Source organism: Procambarus clarkii, chromosome 13 (assembly GCF_040958095.1).
Source record: "Procambarus clarkii isolate CNS0578487 chromosome 13, FALCON_Pclarkii_2.0, whole genome shotgun sequence".
NCBI classification, from domain to species: domain Eukaryota; kingdom Metazoa; phylum Arthropoda; class Malacostraca; order Decapoda; family Cambaridae; genus Procambarus; species Procambarus clarkii.
In genome coordinates this window covers 16,615,497-16,634,828 of record NC_091162.1, presented here as the reverse complement: position 1 = coordinate 16,634,828, position 19,332 = coordinate 16,615,497, and the positions used below count along the sequence as shown (strand labels likewise).

Here is a 19,332-nt window from a genome sequence, read left to right as displayed (position 1 = left end):
TCGGATTTTTCCCTTTGGGCCGGGATGAACCTGTTTACTGAAACCTGTGTGTGTGTGTGTGTGTGTGTGTGTGTGTGTGTGTGTGTGTGTGTGTGTGTGTGTGTGTGTGTGTGTGTGTGTGTGTGTGTGTGTGTTTTCTCTCTGTTGTTGTTGTTAAAGATTCGCTACTTGGAACAAAAAGTTCCAAGTAACACGGGCTATGGTGAGCCCGTAGTTTTTCTCTCACTCTCCCTCTTCTCTCCCCTCCTCTCCCCTTCCTTCAACCTCCTTCCAGAGTTGCCAACGCCGGTGGTGTTCCCCGATGTCTTGGTGTCCAAGGGTGGCATCCTGGCTGGTGGCACTTGCCCCCCCCCTCTCTCCCACCTTCAGTATGTCTCCTCTTCCCCTATCAGTGCTACCTCCCCTACACCAGTGCCATCTCCCCTATACCAGTGCCACCTCTCCCTACACCAGTGTCATCTCCCCTACACCAGTGCCACCTCCCCTACACCAGTGCCATCTCCTCTATACCAGTGCCACCTCTCCTACACCAGTGCCACCGCCCCTACACCATTGCCACCGCCCCTACACCAGTACCACCTCCCCTACACCAGTGCCACCTCCCCTACACCAGTGCCACCTCTCCCTACACCAGTGCCACCTCTCCCTACACCAGTGCCACCTCTCCTACATCAGTGCCACCTCCCCTACATCAGTGCCACCTCTCCCTACACCAGTGTCATCTCCCCTACACCAGTGCCACCGCTCCTACACCAGTGCCACCTCTCCTACACCAGTGCCACCGCCCCTACACCAGTGCCACCGCCCCTACACCAGTACCACCTCCCCTACACCAGTGCCACCTCCCCTACACCAGTGCCACCTCCCCTACACCAGTGCCACCTCCCCTACACCAGTGCCACTTCCCCTACACCAGTGCCACTTCCCCTACACCAGTGCCACCTCCCCTACACCAGTGCCACCTCCCCTACACCAGTGCCACCGCCCCTACACCAGTGCCACCGCCCCTACACCAGTGCCACCGCCCCTACACCAGTGCCACCTCTCCCTACACCAGTGCCACCTCCCCTACACCAGTGCCACCGCCCCTACACCAGTGCCACCGCCCCTACACCAGTGCCACCGCCCCTACACCAGTGCCACCGCCCCTACACCAGTGCCACCTCCCCTTCACCACTGCCACCTTTTCTTCTTCGTCTTTTTTGGGGGGAGTAAAGAGGATGGAGAGGGATAGTGAGGGGGGGGAGGGATAGGAAGGGGGAATAGGGATGGGGGAGGGGAAGTTTGGGGGGTGGGGGGGGCGAAGGAACTAGGTCAAGGGCGTAGCGAAGATATCGCTTCTCTCCTTCTCCCCTCTATCCCCTACTATCCCCTACTATCCCCTACATCCTCCAACCTGTTTCCTGTTCCATATCTTCTGCTCCACCTTCCTCTTCCCCCTCTCACTTTCCACTAACCCCCTCCCATCACTCCACACCACCTTCCAAGCAACTTTTCCCTTCCTTCCTTCCTTCCTTCCTTCCTTCCTTCCTTCCTTCCTTCCTTCCTTCCTCCCTTCCTCCCTTCCTTCACCCTCACAGCCCTTCTCTCACCTCACACCCTTGTTATCACCTCACATCTTAAGACCCCTTCGCTTCCTGTCTCATTAACCCTCACCACTTTCTTCCAGCCCCCCTACACCCCCTCCCCCCTTGTGTGTGTGTACCCACCTAGGTGTGCTTGCGGGGGTTGAGCTCTTTGGTCCCGCCTCTCAACTCTCTATCATCTAATGTACAGATTCGTGAGCCTACTGGGCTCTATCATATCTACATTTAAAACTGTGTATGGAGTCAGCCTCCACCACATGCACTCCACCTGTTAACTACTCTGACACTGAAAAAGTTCTTTCTAACGTCTCTGTGGCTCATTTGGGTACTCAGTTTCCACCTGTGTCCCCTTGTTCGCGTACCACCCGTGTTGAAAAGGTTATCCTTGTCTACCCTGTCAATTCCCCTGAGCATTTTGTAGGTAGTGATCATGTCTGTCCCTTACTCTTCTGTCTTCCAGTGTCGTAAGGTTTTTTTTCCCGCAGCCTTTCCTCGTAACTCATGCCTCTTAGTTCTGGGACTAGCCTAATGGCATACCTCTCAACTTTTTCCAGCTTCGACTTGTGCTTGACAAGATACGGGCTCCATGCTGGGGCCGCATACTCCAGGATTGGTCTTACATATGTGGTATACAAGAGTCTTACACAGGTTCCTGAACGCTGTTCTGATGTTAGCCAGCCTCGCATATGCCGCAGACGTAATTCTTTTTTTGTGGGCTTCAGGAGACAGTTTTGGAGTGATATCAACTCCTAGATCTTTCTCTCTGTCCGTTTCATGAAATACTTCATCTCCTATTCTGTATCCTGTGTCTGGCCACGTTTCCACCGCCTAGTTTCATTACTTTGCATTTACTCGTGTTGAACTTTAGCAGCCATTTGTTGGACCATTCATTCAGTCTGTCTAGGTCATCTTGTAGCCTCCTACTATCATCGTCTGTTTCAGTTCTCCTCATAATTTTTGCATCGTCAGCAAACATTGAGAGAAACGAGTCTATACCCTCTGAGAGATCATTTACATATATCAGAAACAGTATAGGTTCAAGGACTGACCCCTGCGGGACTCCACTGGTGACGTCTCGTCAATCTGAGACCTCACCCCTCACAGTGACTCGTTGCCTCCTGTTGCTTAGGTACTCCTGTATCCAATGGAGTACCTTCCCTTTCACTCCTGCCTGCATCTCCAGCTTTTTCACTGGAGATGCAGGCAGGAATGAAACTCCACAAACTTCATGAAACGGACAGAGAGAAAGACGTGTGTGTGTGTGTGTGTGTGTGTGTGTGTGTGTGTGTGTGTGTGTGTGTGTGTGTGTGTGTGTAATTACCTAAGTGTAGTTACAGGATGAGAGCTACGCTCGTGGTGTCCCGTCTTCCCAGCACTCTTTGTCATATAACGCTTTGAAACTACTGACGGTCTTGGCCTCCACCACCTTCTCACTTAACTTGTTCCAACCGTCTACCACTCTATTTGCGAAGGTGAATTTTCTTATATTTCTTCGGCATCTGTGTTTAGCTAGTTTAAATCTATGACCTCTTGTTCTTGAAATTCCAGGTCTCAGGAAGTCTTCCCTGTCGATTTTATCAATTCCTGTAACTATTTTGTATGTAGTGATCATATCACCTCTTTTTCTTCTGTCTTCTAGTTTTGGCATATTTAATGCTTCTAACCTCTCCTCGTAGCTCTTGCCCTTCAGTTCTGGGAGCCACTTAGTAGCATGTCTTTGCACCTTTTCCAGTTTGTTGATGTGCTTCTTAAGATATGGGCACCACACAACAGCTGCATATTCTAGCTTTGGCCTAACAAAAGTCATGAACAATTTCTTTAGTATATCGCCATCCATGTATTTAAATGCAATTCTGAAGTTAGAAAGCATAGCATAGGCTCCTTGCACAATATTCTTTATGTGGTCCTCAGGTGATAGTTTTCTATCTAGAACCACTCCTAGATCTCTTTCTTTATCAGAATTCTTTAAAGATTTCTCACATAATATATAGGTTGTGTGGGGTCTATGTTCTCCTATTCCACATTCCATAACATGACATTTATTAACATTAAATTCCATTTGCCAAGTGGTGCTCCATATACTTATTTTGTCCAGGTCTTCTTGAAGGGCATGACAGTCATCTAAATTTCTTATCCTTCCTATTATCTTAGCATCATCAGCAAACATGTTCATATAATTCTGTATACCAACTGGTAGATCATTTATGTACACAATAAACATCACTGGTGCAAGAACTGAACCCTGTGGTACTCCACTTGTGACATTTCTCCATTCTGATACATTGCCTCTGATTACTGCCCTCATTTTTCTATCAGTCAGAAAATTTTTCATCCATGATAGAAGCTTACCTGTCACCCCTCCAATATTTTCCAGTTTCCAGAACAACCTCTTATGTGGAACTCTGTCGAAAGCCTTTTTTAGGTCCAGATAGATGCAGTCAACCCAACCATCTCTTTCCTGTAATATCTCTGTGGCTCGATCATAGAAACTGAGTAAATTCGATACACAGGATCTTCCAGATCGAAAACCATACTGTCTGTCTGATATTATATCATTTCTCTCTAGGTGTTCTACCCATTTAGTTTTGATTAGTTTTTCCAATACTTTCACTATTACACTTGTCAATGATACAGGTCTATAATTGAGGGGGTCTTCCCTGCTGCCACTTTTGTAGATTGGAACTATGTTAGCCTGTTTCCACCCGTCTGCTACGATTCCTGTACACAGGGATGCCTGAAAGATCAGGTGAAGTGGAATGCTGAGCTCAGATGCACATTCTCTCAGAACCCATGGTGAAACGCCATCTGGGCCAGCTGCTTTGTTCTTACCGAGCTCCTTGAGCATTTTTTCCACTTCGTCTCTAGACACCTCTATGTGTTCTATGTTGTTCTCTGGAATGTGTGTGTGTGTGTGTGTGTGTACTCACCTAGTTGTGTTTGCGGGGGTTGAGCTCTGGCTCTTTGGTCCCGCCTCTCAACCGTCAATCAACAGGTGTACAGATTCCTGAGCCTATCGGGCTCTGTCATATCTACACTTGAAACTGTGTATGGAGTCAGCCTCCACCACATCACCCCCTAATGCATTCCATATGTCAACCACTCTGACACTAAAAAAGTTCTTTCTAATATCTCTGTGGCTCATTTGGGCACTCACTTTCCACCTGTGTCCCCTTGTGCGTGTTCCCCTTGTGTTAAATAGACTGTCTTTATCTACCCTATCAATCCCCTTCAGAATCTTGAATGTGGTGATCATGTCCCCCCTAACTCTTCTGTCTTCCAGCGAAGTGAGGAAGTGTGTGTGTGTGTGTGTGTGTGTGTGTGTGTGTGTGTGTGTGTGTGTGTGTGTGTGTGTGTGCGTGCGTGCGTGCGTGCGTTCGTGCGTGCGTGTACTCACCTAGTTCTGCTTTGGGGGTGGAATTCTTGCCGTCTGACTGTCGATAATATACAAAATTCGACAATATATATATTTTTTTGGGGGGAGGGGGGTGTTCGAACAACCCCATTAGATCGTTTACAGTCCTCTTTAATCGCCCTCCTCCCTCCCCCCCGTCCACCTTCCTGTGTTCGAGTTATATACAACGTTTTGGAGGTCCACCTCGATGACCTTAATTTGAACCATACAACTTTTCACGCGCCAGATTAGTCGATATATTTCAGTGCGGACAGTTTTGGCATTTCTCGTTTCCTGTTTACTAACCTCTTAGAGTTAAATGTCAAAGATGAGGCTGTGTAAGGGAGAGAGAGAGAGAGAGAGAGAGAGAGAGAGAGAGAGAGAGAGAGAGAGAGAGAGAGAGAGAGAGAGAGAGAGAGGGAGAGGTGTGTGAGAGTGACTCTTACTGGCTCTTCCATATCTTCCCTGGGAAGATATGGAAGAGCAAAGAGCCCCTGTTACCTAGCAGTAAAATAGGTACCTGGGTGTTAGTCAGCTGTCACGGGCTGCTTCCAGGGGTGGAGGCCTGGTCGAGGACCGGGCCGCGGGGACAATTAAAAGCCCCGAAATCATCTCAAGATAACCTCAAGATAACCCTACACCCTACAGTCCCACAAAGGTGGGGGACTGTTTGCTCTTCCATATCTTCCTTGGAATGGACTCTTGACTGTTCCACATCTTCCATCTTACCTGACCTCTCTTCCCTGTCTTACGCCCCGTGACATCCTTCCTCTTATCGCTAATGACATCTTTCTTTCACTTTCCATCTGGCTTCTCCTCTTACGCCCTCTCCTCCCATGCCTTTCCGCCTCGACCCCGCCCCCCCCCCTTCCATCTCCCCTCCCACCGCCTCCCCCCCCTCTCTCCCCTTCCCATCTCATGGACCCCCCCCCCCTCACATACGAAACCTGAGTTATTCTTATCTCATTTGTTTGTGTGTAATTTGCTCTATCTCTCCATATCTAATTCCCTCTTTTTGGCTCTTTATCGATCCCTTTTTCATGACCTGGTGCCTGAATTTACCTGAGGGCCACGGTTTCTAGTGACCTCGAAAGGGGAAAAGGAGGGAGGGGCGGTGGTTTGTCTAGGTTCCTCTCAATTATTGCTGTGGATTTTTTTTCACCCAGGGAGAATTTTGAATTAAAGAAATGTCGTGGCATTTATGGCTTACGGCTTAGGTAGACGTTCTCATGTGTGTGTGTCTCTCTCTCTCTCTCTCTCTCTCTCTCTCTCTCTCTCTCTCTCTCTCTCTCTCTCTCTCTCTCTCTCTCTCTCTCTCTCTCTCTCTCTCTCTCTCTCTCTTCCTCTTTCGCTCCAATTTGCCTGAGGTTCGTGTTTCTCCCTCAGCATCCAGCGCTCTCCTCGTGTTCCACTCTTCATCATGCTCATCATACTCATCACCATCATCATCATCATATCGCATCCTCTAGGCTCCTCCCTTTCCATGTCTCCACGGCTTATTCCTCTCTCTCTCTCTCATCCACCTCCTTCTCTTCTGTCATTTATAGCCCCTCCTCTCCCTCTTTGTCATTTACTCCCTCTTCCCTCTCTCTCTACTGCCTCTCCATCTTATTCTCTCCCTCTCCTCCATCTTCCTCTCCTCCTTCTTCCTTCCTCAGATCTCCCTTCGTAGGCGTGGTGGTGCCTACGTCACCATCCATTTTCATAGGATATGTTAATGGTGTCTTGTAGGTACTTGGTGTCGAGTGCTTCGGGGGGGGGGGGGGGGGAGAGGTGGCTGTGGGGTGAGGTGTTTGGGGGGGGGGGAGGTGGCTGTGTAATATCAGTGTAATATAGTGCTTAGGGACGTCTCGAAAGCCTTCGACAAAGTGTGGCACACAGGCCTAAAATATAAGATATCTGAACTAGGGCTTCCTGAGAGATTTACTGCTACTCTCTGCAGCTTTATAGACAATAGAACTGCTAGGCTTAATATCGGCAGCTACTTGGGTGACGTAATAGAACTGAAAAGTGGAGTACCACAAGGAAGCTGCCTCTCCCCCACTCTATTCAACATATATACAGCTGACCTACCCCAACCCCAACATGGAGAATACATCACATACGCTGATGATGTCACCCAAATAATATGCCAACCGGGCCCATCAAAGCCGCTACTAGCCGACAAGACCAAGGCAGCAATTGAACTCATAAACAACTTTGAGAAGCAATGGAAAATTAGCACCAACAAACAAAAGTTCCAAATAATACACATTGCGAAAAGAAACCCTGACCCCATCATCCTTGATAACCAGCCGATCCAATATGCGGAGGTAGGCAGAATACTGGGACTTATGATAAATAGAACAGGGATACAAATTCATGTAAGGGACCGACTAAACAAAGCCAAAGCAGCATTAGGAAAACAGAAGATTTCGAAGCCTCAGTACTAACATTCAGATCCACCTATATAAGGCTCTAGTTCGGCCGCATCTAGAATATCCCCCAGTACCACTACACACCATAAAGAAAACTAACATGCAGAAACTGCAAGCAGTACAAAATAAGGCGCTAAGGAGAGCAGCAAAACACCGTCCACCATATGATCAGACAATCCAGGAGCTCCACGAACTCCTGAACATACAGCCACTAAACATCAGACTGCAGCACCAAGCCATCAGGGTGTGGAACACCATCGAAATGTTAGAGGACCCAATGTTAGAAAGATTACTCCAAGATGAGACGCCCCGCTCCCACAGCTGGTGGCCCAAGAGCCTCGATTCTCTGGGCGAAAACCCCGCCCCACAGTATATAATCCCCAGATGAGTTATATATGTATATATATGAACAGTTCATATATGTGTATGTATAAACAACTCGATAAATAATATATATGACAACTCGATAAATAATAATAATAAAATAAAGAGCCTTAGACAGAATAACATGTGTGGAAGCACCGGAGTGTGTATATATGAATGCTACACAGTATTCATCTATGGACATCCATATATGGTGAAACACATGTGAAGAACCTCTCACACACTCACAGCTCCCTGACAACAGGGAGCCAGCTTAGCTTAGCTGCCAACACCCACACATCGTGTTAGCAAGGCGGACAGCCCGCCTGCTTTCATACCTCTCATTGTATTTCCCACTTCTATACTTCCCTTCACCTATACCTCTCCTTCCTCTTTACTCCCCCCCCCCCAAAAAAAAAAGGTGGCTGTGGGGTGAGGTGTTTGGGGGGGGGGTTGCTGTGGGGTGAGGTGTTTGGGGAGGGGGTGGCTGTGGGGTGAGGTGTGAGGGGGGAGAGAGATGATGTTGGGGGTTTCGAGAGGGGGTTATCTGGTGAGTGGGGTGTGGGGGATGGGGGGGTGTCTGGGAGAGGTTGGGGTTATGAGAGTAGGGGTGTCAGGGTTATTAAACTACAGCCTTCAGATACAACAAAGCAAGATGTGAGGGACAAGACAGAAAGGAGTTTATTTCTCCCATAGTGAATTATCATCCACTTATTTCCCCCCTATAGTCAGTTCCCCATAACCACTGTTAGGCTCATGACTGCTCTGTGTGTGTGTGTATATATGTGTGTGTGTGTGTGTGTGTGTGTGTGTGTGTGTGTGTGTGTGTGTGTGTGTGTGTGTGTGTGTGTGTGCGTGTACTCACCTAGTTCTGCTTTGGGGGTGGAATTCTTGCCTTCTGACTGACGATAACGACTGGCTGGGGGGGGGCGGCCCCCCCCCCCAGCAAGCACAGGTAACATTACCAGAACAATGGTGAACTTTTTCAAAAAGAAAAACATAGACACGTTCCTCAAGAAGTGCCGGACCAACCAGGTTGTAGTGGATAGGTGGGCCGGCGGGCCGCTCCAAGCAGCAACAGCCTGTTGGAGCAAGTTAGCACAAGGCAGTAACTTGGGGCGTAGATATACTCCCCCAAAATCCCCCCCCCCCCCCAAGTATGACCGCGCAGGCAGGAACCGGAAGCCGCAGTCCATCATCTTTAAGAACAACCAAACTCAATACCAAAGAAAAAAAACCACGAGAGGAAGATATACAGAACTTGATATTCACCTCCAAAGGATATCTGAACAACCGGGGCTGTAATTTTGGATATCTGCGAGCAGCGGGAGCTATAACAGCCTGGTTGAACATACCACCACCCAGGAGAGCTGATCATCAGGCCGCAGGGACAGATATAGTGATCCTTGGAACTACCTTAAGACACCATCGACCACCTTCAAAAAAGACATTCCACAGAAATGTGAATTGTGACACATTCCCGTATTTTCCTACCATCACCTGACCTCCTTGACCCTGTATTGACCCTGACCTTAACTTAAAACTAAAGGAAACTGCAGAGAGAGGAGTTACGGGCTCACCATAGCCCGTGCTACATGGACACTTCGTCCTGAGTGGCTAAATCTTTAACAACAACATGCAGAGAGAGCCAGTTGGCCCAGAGGAGGCAGCTCCTACTTATACCCACCCTAAACTCACTCATATCCACGTCTAACCTACGCTTGAAACAATCTAGCGATCCCAGAGCAGCTCTGTATCTCATGTTAATGTTTGAGCTTTGAGGCTCACTCGTTCGGTTGTAGGATGGGGGGGGGCAGGTGTAGTCGATTCATCCCACATACACACGGAGCTGGCATGTGTGTACATACACACACATGTGCAAACACATGTTTGGATATGTAGAAATATCTAAAACATTTAGGATAGTATGATGGTACACACAGTGAGCTTAAACGCTGTGAAATGTCAGTAATGCTACGGACCCGAGACAGAGACGGACCCGAGACAGAGACGGACCCGAGACAGAGACGGACCCGAGACAGAGACGGACCCGAGACAGAGACAGACCCGAGACAGAGAAGGACCCGAGACAGAGAAGGACCCGAGACAGAGAAGGACCCGAGACAGAGACGGACCCGAGACAGAGACGGACCCGAGACAGAGAAGGACCCGAGACAGAGACGGACCCGAGACAGAGACGGACCCGAGACAGAGACGGACCCGAGACAGCCACAGGTCAACACGTCCATATAATCCCAAACACAAACACGGGGGGGGGGGAGAGGGGGGTGGAGCAACACCCACGAACCGCCACTCCATCGATTCTCATTTGTTCCAGCGCCCGGGTACGGGGTGGAGGCTCACCGCCCACTCCCACCCACTAGGGTCCTGTCTTGTTAGTGACACAGGTGGGTGGCTGAGGCTGCAGGTGGGTGGTTGAAGGTGTCTTACAAGAGGGGGGACCACGAGGCGGTGTGGCGGGCGTCCAGGTGTGTGCAGAGCCACATGTCTGACACCCCTTCCCAAGTCTACTGAATTTCCCCAGAATTCACCATTCATCAGGTGAAAGGCTAACGTAATCCAACCCTTTCTATCCCGCCAGGGGGATTCGAACTCCGGGCGGGATAGAAAGGGTTGGATTAAGTTCTGCCGGAGGGGAGAGAGAGTCTCTTCAGTGAGCTCTTTCTTGAGTTCGTCAATTATTTCCTCGAGTGTAAGTGTGTGTGGAGATCATCAGGCCAGGTAGGAGACTATATCGAGTGCGGGAGGACGGACTCCCAAGATACGAGGGCGGGGACGATGTTGCGTCGTGAATGGCATCTCGCTAGAACGTACGACGGCGCGCAAGGTCAACGAACCCGTGACCTCCACCAGCCAGTCAGTCAGTCACTTGGCGATCGAAAACCGTCGCCGACCTTCGGAACTGTTGTGGTGGTGGTGAGGCGGCGGTCACCAGGGGCCAGAACCAGTGAGCAATAAAGTGCCGCCAGACCTGAGAGAGAGAGATCAAGATATTGAGCGGCATTACTTCATTATATTGCACTGGGATATATATATTCTCCCGTGTGTGTGTGGGGCCTCAATCTCTCTCTGGCTGGCCCGCTCTGTGTCTGATTGACGAACTCGCGAAGATATATTGATTCTAAACATTCTTCGGCGCTGTGAATGCATGCAAGGTTCCGATCGCTGGCGTATCTTAGGTCACTGATCCTACCTTCCCCTCTCTCTCTCTCTCTCCGCTTTCTTCCCCTCTGAGGATGCTAAGTTGTACCTTAGCCAAACACGTCAGGCAATGATGGGGAAATGTGAACGTTCGGGAATTCATTTTTGCATCCTTTCCACTATACATGTTTTTTTTTTAAATGTATATTGCATTAGTATGCTTGCTCGTGTTGAATGTAATTTTGACTAATTGTTTAATGTTTATTGTGGCAGGTGTTTAGATTGTAGTTATTGTGGCAGGTGTTTAGATTGTAGTTATTGTGGCAGGTGTTTAGATTGTAGTTATTGTGGCAGGTGTTTAGATTGTAGTTATTGTGGCAGGTGTTTAGATTGTAGTTATTGTGGCAGGTGTTTAGATTGTAGTTATTGTGGCAGGTGTTTAGATTGTAGTTATTGTGGCAGGTGTTTAGATTGTAGTTATTGTGGCAGGTGTTTAGATTGTAGTTATTGTGGCAGGTGTTTAGATTGTAGTTATTGTGTTTGTTATTTGATTTGTTGGATTGTATTAAATCTAAGAAAACATATACATTTAGCTGCGAATTTTGCATGTATTTTGCAAATATGTCTTTAATATACGTATATTTTAATTGAATAATTGCGTGCATACATATTCTAATGTAAAGTATTTTGTGTTATTTCCAGTCTGAGAGCTGCAGTGTGAGGCTCGTGAGGCAGGTGACGAGTGAGGAACGGTCGATTGAGAAGTGTTCCGGCTGCAGTGTGTGGCTAGGTGCTGTGCCACACACACCCACACCCACCGGTGCACAGCACGCCTAGCCGACCAACCAACCCCCTCCCCTCTCCCCCCACACACACAAACCACGCCTTCACCACCTTCTGTGATAACGCCGTGTCCTTTGAACCATTTTGTGATCTTCAGCACCTCTACTTAAACCCCTCCTCCGGTATTAATATATATATATATTAGAGTGCGGTGTTTGTAAGGGAGCGGAATCGCTTCCGCCTTCTTAACTCCCCTCTCCTACGCACGCCGCCGCTCCTGCTGCCTTATACAACTACGGCTGCTAGCGCCTGCTCCTGGCACACGCCCACACGCCGCTCAGAGTGAGAGCTACCAAGAGCCCGCCACACAGCCAAGATGGGACGCAAGAAGATTCAGATCTCTCGGATTACCGACGAGCGCAACAGACAGGTGAGACGCGCACACTAAAACCCTTCAGTACTTGTTGTCATAATTACTTGCAATGAATATATTGCATCGACATCTTCCCTTTGGGGGAGCTTAAAGGAATGTGCGAGCCAGCGCCACAGATCCTCTCGTGTGTATGTGTATATATTATATATATATATATATATATATATATATATATATATATATATATATATATATATATATATATATATATATATATATATATATATATATATATTCAACCCGGCAGCCTAATAGAACGACGTATTTTTGACGTATTGTCCCGTTTTCTGTTGGTGGATCCTCTGGTAGGTTAGGATAAGGGGCACTTTAATACGTTAGTTTCTGGACGTTGGGGACGCTTGCGAGAACCGTGTGTGTGTGTGTGTGTGTGTGTGTGTGTGTGTGTGTGTGTGTGTGTGTGTGTTTTACCATCTTGAGCTGTGCTACAGGTGGCGGGTGAGCCACCTGTAGTACCTCCTAGGAGTACCTAGGAAGTACTACATAAGTACCTCCTAGAAGGATGGTACTTATAAAACTATTTGGTTGAACGTTCCGAAAAGGAATATTGCGGTCCCCATAGTTCATATTATGTACTATTAGTTTTGTTGCGAAAACTATTATTTTTGTGTAATATTCCTAGACCTAGTATAGCATATATACTAAATTAGGCCTAATATAGCGTATATTAAGCTTGAATTAGGCCTACAGAATTAGGCCGTATAGAATTGCTTGGTTAGGCCTTGCTCAGGTTTGCTGAGGTTCCTTAATTACTGCACCATTTTCATAGAATGCCATTTGGGGTAAATGACAGTACAAAACATGAACTTTTAAAGTCCCACAGTCCATTTTTGTACGTTTGGGCAAACAGTAGTTATAAGTACAGTCATTATCGGAGGATAGGCTGGGAGGATAGGCTATCTTGAGATGATTTCGGGGCTTTAGTGTCCCCGCGGCCCGGTCCTCGACCAGGCTTCCACCCCCAGGAAGCAGCCCGTGACAGCTGACTAACTCCCAGGTACCTATTTACTGCTAGGTAACAGGGGCATTCAGGGTGAAAGAAACTTTGCCCATTTGTTTCTGCCTCGTGCGGGAATCGAACCCGCGCCACAGAATTATACTGAGGCAGGCTGAGGCATGTGAAGTGACACGAACTATCACCGAGCACTAAGACTCCTGAGCCCCAATTCATTAACCATTTACGTGTCCACTTACGAAAGCTATCCATCTTACACCAATCTTGGCGGCTTAGTTTTTATAATATTAAAACAAATTAATGCACTACGAAGTTGTCCTTAACAGTAACCTCGGATTATAAACGACCCGGCAGAGCCATTTGGACCTCGTAAACTGTTTAATAAGTACAAACTTAAGTCGCCATGATCGAACTTAGATGTGTAGGTTTCGTAATTGTACACGTACAACCTGGCTCATTTCCCGCTGGCAACCCCGCTGGCAACGCTGACATATTCAGAAAGTTGCACAAACTATCGAACTTAAGTGATATAGTTTGGTTCTAAGTGATACCTGGTTGATGGGGTTCTGGGAGTTCTTCTACTCCCCAAGCCCGGCCCGAGGCCAGGCTTGACTTGTGAGATATATATATATAGATATAGATAGATATAGATTTGTATAAGCGCGTTGTTAGATGGTAATGTGCCGGGCGCGATAGCTTAGGCTACACACAGACGTCACAATAGCCTGGTACATCAAATGAACAAATTCACAAGGGCCGACGCAGTCGATTAAGGCAGCGTCTGGGATGCTCTGGGACGCAGGTTCGAACCCTCGTCACGGCCCTTGTGGATTTGTTCATAAGGTAGGTTCATGTTGATGTTTACAGCTAGGGGCATCCAGAGGGGGGCGGGGGCTGGGGCGTTCGTCGCGCGCGCGCGCTCTTCTAATAAGTACTGGAACGTGGACTGTTTCTTGTATATAAGCTCCTATTATTCCTGCGCATGCTACGGGCTCACCTTAGCCCGTGCTACATGGACGCTTTGTTCTGAGTAGCTAAAGCTGCAGCAACAACAACCACCTCCACATGCAGCAAACAACTCCGTCTGCATGGTTGGTGTGTGTGTGTGTGTGTGTGTGTGTGTGTGTGTGTGTGTGTGTGTGTGTGTGTGTGTGTGTGTGTGTGTTTGTTCATCTAGTTGTGCTTGCAGGGGTTGAGCTCTGCTCTTTCGGGCCGCCTTTCAACTGTCAATCAATCAACTGTTACTAACTACTATTCCCCCCCCCCCTATACACACACACCCAGGAAGCAGCCCGTAGCAGCTGTCTAACTCCCACGTACCTATTTACTGCTAGGTAACAGGAGCATGAGGGTGAAGGAAATTCTGCCCATTTATTTTTCCGGTAGTGCCGGGAATTGAACCCCGGTCCCCACGTCCAGGAGCCTAGAACGCTGTCCACTCAGCCACCACCATCCCGTTGTGTGTGCGTGCGCGCGCACTCACCTAGATGTACTTGCAGGGTCGAGCTAGGCTTCAAGTCACGCCTTATGACGTTCTTAGATTAATACAATGACTGATTTCTCACGCTTTTGTCATATTTAAAATTGTATTCCTGTGATTGTGAAAATTCCTGAAAATTGTGATCCTGTGGTTCTGGGTTCGATCCCAGGCGCCGGCGAGAAACAATGGGCAGAGTTTCTTTCACCCTATGCCCCCCCCCCCCTGTTACCTAGCAGTAAAATAGGTACCTGGGTGTTAGTCAGCTGTCACGGGCTGCTTCCTGGGGGGTGGAGGCCTGGTCGACGACCGGGCCGCGGGGACACTAAAAAAATAGCCCCGAAATCATCTCAAGATAACCTCAAGATAACCAAGATATTCGAATTAGCTTCAACAACTTCTACGTTTTCACTTATTCTGTTCATTGACAGCTGTAACTGAAAAAAAAAGTAATTTCTGACGTCTCTTGTGACTCATTTGTGTATATTTTTCATCGATGGCCCCCTCGTTTATCTGTTCCTGGCATTGAACAATGCTGTTTTGTCCTCTTTGGCAATTTCCCTTAGAATCTTGTACGTTGTTATCATGACCCCTCTATCTCGCCTTTCCTCCAGCTTGGTAAGGTTTAGTTTTCTCAATGTTTCCTAGTAGCTCAATCCCTTCTGCTCAGGAACGAGCCTCGTCGCATAGTTTTGGACCTTTTCTAGCTTTGCTTGTCCTTTTTCATGTGAGGATTACATAAGAACATTACATAAGCATAACTGTTGATGTGAGCTTCTGGCATCAGATTTGGGGTAATGTCCTCTCTCAGGTCTTTCTCCCTTTTCTGATTGAAGAATTTGCCTTCCCTTCATCCTATACTGCTGCACTGGCCTTCGCACTCCTGTTCCAATCCTCATAACTTTGCATTTGGCTGAGTTGAACTCTAGGAGCCCTTTTGTCAGACTTATTTACAAATCCGTTTGTATTTCATCACAATCTCTGTCCTGTCTCTTCTCACTAGTTTTGCATCATCTGCAAACATTGATATGAAGGAGCCAATTTCCTCTCAGGTCATTGACAGATTATTAGAAACAGGATAGTCCCTAGAACCGACCCTTGTGGTACTCCACTCGTAACCTCTCTCCACTCTGACGTCTCTGCTCTCACTGTAACCCTTTGCTTCTTCCTGAGAGATACTCTCTGACCCACCTCAGGACTCTTCCAAATACATCAGCTTGCTTCGCTAGTCTGGGTCGGAGTCTCTCGAGCGAGACCTTATGGAATGTTTGTGAGCGCACGTACGTAAGCATGCGTGTGAAATGTTTCAGTAGATGGTGCTACATAGCCCTCCCGGTTTGATGCCTTCTATTGATAATTACTTACTCCTCACACCAGTAACACTATACTAGTGACACAGATACTGGTTGGCGTTCCCCCTCGACTCCTACAGACCTCTGCAACCTTTACACACCAAAGTCGCCCTACCAAACGGTCCAAGTACCTTAGCCAGTCTAGACCTCCACCCTTCCCTGCCGCGGGCTGTTCCCGGCTGGTGAGAACCAGTTAAGCGATGTTGTTCAGGTGCAAGGATTTGTCACCTTTGGTGTGTGTGTGTGTGTGTGTGTGTGTGTGTGTGTGTGTGTGTGTGTGTGTGTGTACGTACTCGCCTAGTTGTGCTTTCGCTTCAGTTTCAGAAGAACCTCAAAGAGCTGAAGCTCTTTGAGGCCTCTGAACTGTCAACTGGTGAACAGGTTCATGAGGTTACTGGGCTCTATCATATCTATATTTGAAACTGTGTATGGAGTCAGCCTCCACCACATCACTGCCCAATGCATTCTATCTGTTAACTACTCTGACACTGAAAAAACTTCTTTCAGTTTGTCTTACGTGGCTTCACAAAAGTCTCTGTGGCTCATTTGGGTATTCAGTTTCCACCTGTGTCCCCTTGTGCGAGTACCACCCGTGTTAAATAATCCTTATCCTTATCTACCCGTGTCAATGTCCTTATCTACCCCTGTCAATTCCCCCTGAGAATTTTGTATGTAATGTCTCCCCGAACTCTTCTGTGTGCGTGTGTGTGTTGGGAGGTGAGTGTGGCGTGAGGGGTTGTGTGTGTGTGTGTGAGGAAGGGGGAGGGATGAGGATGGACGTGTGAGGGGGGCAAGTGTGTCGTGTGAGGAGTGGAGGGTGGTAAGTGCTGCTGGCAGGAGGAGTGAGGACCCACCACCCACAGTACAGTAACACCCACCTCACCTTCCCCCAGAATAGCACTATTGATTCTATATTTGGCAACCTCCTTCATTATTTATACCTCACATTTCAAACCAAAACAACTCATAGCCGGGCCCTCGTGATGGGGATTAGTACTCTGGCACTATTCCGGTGGAGCCAAATAGCGGAATGTTAATGACCGCACCACCAAGTGGGGGACAATGACGAGGCACTAAAGTCTTCGCACCAACTTAGACAATCGATGGGTCGGTGGAAGGAAGGCTTTGGGGTGGTGTAGAAGCCTTGACCTTGAGGCAAATGCATTAATAATAGGACAGTCGGCGTGGTAAGGTCGCTGCTGGCGGCGGTGGCGGCGAGGAGGAGAAGGCAAGATCTTTGTCACTCCTGTTTACGTGATGGCTGGAGGAACGCTCCTCCTCGAGGTACGAAAATATGAGCGTTGGTTGGTATTGTAGAAGCGCTTCAATCTTCCCCCCTTCTGTGGTCGGGTGGACAATCACTCATTGTAAGCTGTGTTGGCTAGCTGTTCATGTAGGACAGAATGTAGTGTTTGTGTTGTAATAATTACAGAACACTAGCACCACGTCTCTATCACAAGAAATTATGTGAGTCGACTTAAGACATGGGGGGTGGTACTCTCACGGAAAAACGACAAGGTGTGTGTGTGTGTGTGTGTGTGTGTGTGTGTGTGTGTGTGTGTGTGTGTGTGTGTGTGTGTGTGTGTGTGTGTGTGTGTTGAGAAAATAAACGTTGTAATGAAAGGGCAACATTCATGTAATGTAAAGTCACGCCTGACAATCGTGTTAGAGTTCTATGACTGTACAAAAAAAAATTGATGCTGTTGTGGTGAGACAACATCAACTGGTTGTGTTGTTGTTGTTGTTGATGAAAGGCTGGTGAGACAAGTTGGGATAACTGGAGAAAAAAAACCCACTGAACTGGGTAAAGGGAGTACCTATTGGACAGAAAGCAAAGGGTCTGAAAGGTATCGAGCTGCAAGGATGAGACAAATGGACTTCCTCAAGAATGGGTCTTAGGACCATTGCTGCTCCTAATTTATGTGAAACACTATATGTCAGTGTTTGCAGATGATGTCAAAGTGGCGAAGAAGGTGGGTGAGAAAGATTATATAAGAAAGAATTACAGGAAGATTTTGACAAACTCCAACAAATGAGCAGACTGTAAAAAATGAGCGATTATGTCTACTCTCAGACTCTTACACAACCTGAGAGTAGACAATCGCAACGCAAACACTAAACTCTCTCTCTCTCTCACACACACACACACACCCACACACACACACACACACACACACACACACACACACACACACACACACCCACACACACACACACACACACACACACCCACACCCACACCCACACACACACACACACACACACACACACACACACACACACACACACACGGTGTAACATCAGCAGCACACGGGAAACTGGCAAACATTAGAACTGCATTTAAAAATCGATACAATACCCCAAGACAATCTATATAGCCTTTGTGAGGTCGGCCCTTGACCGTGTGACACCGGCATGGAATGCACACCTCGTGAACAATAACAATACTGGTGCCGGACTTAACAGGACTAAGCTACGAGGAAACTCAATCTCAACCGTAGAAGACACAAAGGTGACATGATCACAATATACAAGATACTCAAGGAGAAATAGACCAGGTGGGCAAGAAGAGCCTCTTTAAATTAACATGATTAGGTGGAAAGCTGGAAACACATAAAAAGAGTCCAAGAAATGCAGGGAAATAATCGGAATAGTTCCACCAGCCACCACCAGCTATAGCCACTATAGCTGTTGGCTATAGCTTAAACAGCTATAGCCACCAGGTGTACACAGCGGACCATCTGCACCACCTGCCGCGCGCTTGCCCCCACACACCTGCCTATCCCTTTAAACCTGTGTAGCTCTTCCAGTCCCATGTGTGTAACTCTTCCACATCTGTAACTCTTGTGTGCAGCATGTATAAGTCAACCCATCCTTACGGGATGTGACGTTAACGCGTACGGTGTCCTACGGGTTAACGTCACGTGTGTGTAGTCATAGTTAGTCATAGTCTAGTTAGCACCCACGACTCCCCTCAGTACCCTCGACTCCCCTCAGCACCCTCGACTCCCCTCAGCACCCTCGTGTCCGCTGCCCAATCCCTCGCCGCTTCATGTATACCTGGCCTTCAAAAGGACACATCTGCCTTGGAAAAGGTTGAATACAGAAGAGACAGAACTAAGTCAACTGCCACACCAGGAGCGGCAAGGTGGGGGCCCTCGAGGGCCACCGCAGACCAGACATGATGGATTCATCTCATCCAGAGGACAAGGGTGGGGTGGGACGGGGGAAAGGAATGGCCTATTCCCGCCGAAGCCGTAAATTTCAAGACATTATTTCTGTTTAAACTTTAGCTGGAAAAAGGTGGGGTGGGGGGGCTTAACAAACCGTCGGTTTCCTCTCCCTGTCGAGGCCACCAAAGATGATGACCCTTCAGGTAAATTTGTCCCACTTAC

General features: G+C 47.9%; 1 protein-coding gene across 24 annotated transcripts in view; it reads left to right on the top strand.

The window, feature by feature from the left end:
* Mef2 (myocyte enhancer factor 2) overlaps window positions 1-19,332 on the top strand; it is a 653,808-nt gene that overhangs the window by 609,219 nt on the left and 25,257 nt on the right. For all 24 annotated transcript variants that reach the window (XM_069323723.1, XM_069323711.1, XM_069323718.1 and 21 more), the window contains one exon: window positions 11,622-12,132. In XM_069323723.1, coding sequence (XP_069179824.1) covers window positions 12,079-12,132 — 54 coding nt within the window. In that variant the 5' untranslated portion in view covers window positions 11,622-12,078. The remainder of the gene's footprint in view (window positions 1-11,621; window positions 12,133-19,332) is intronic.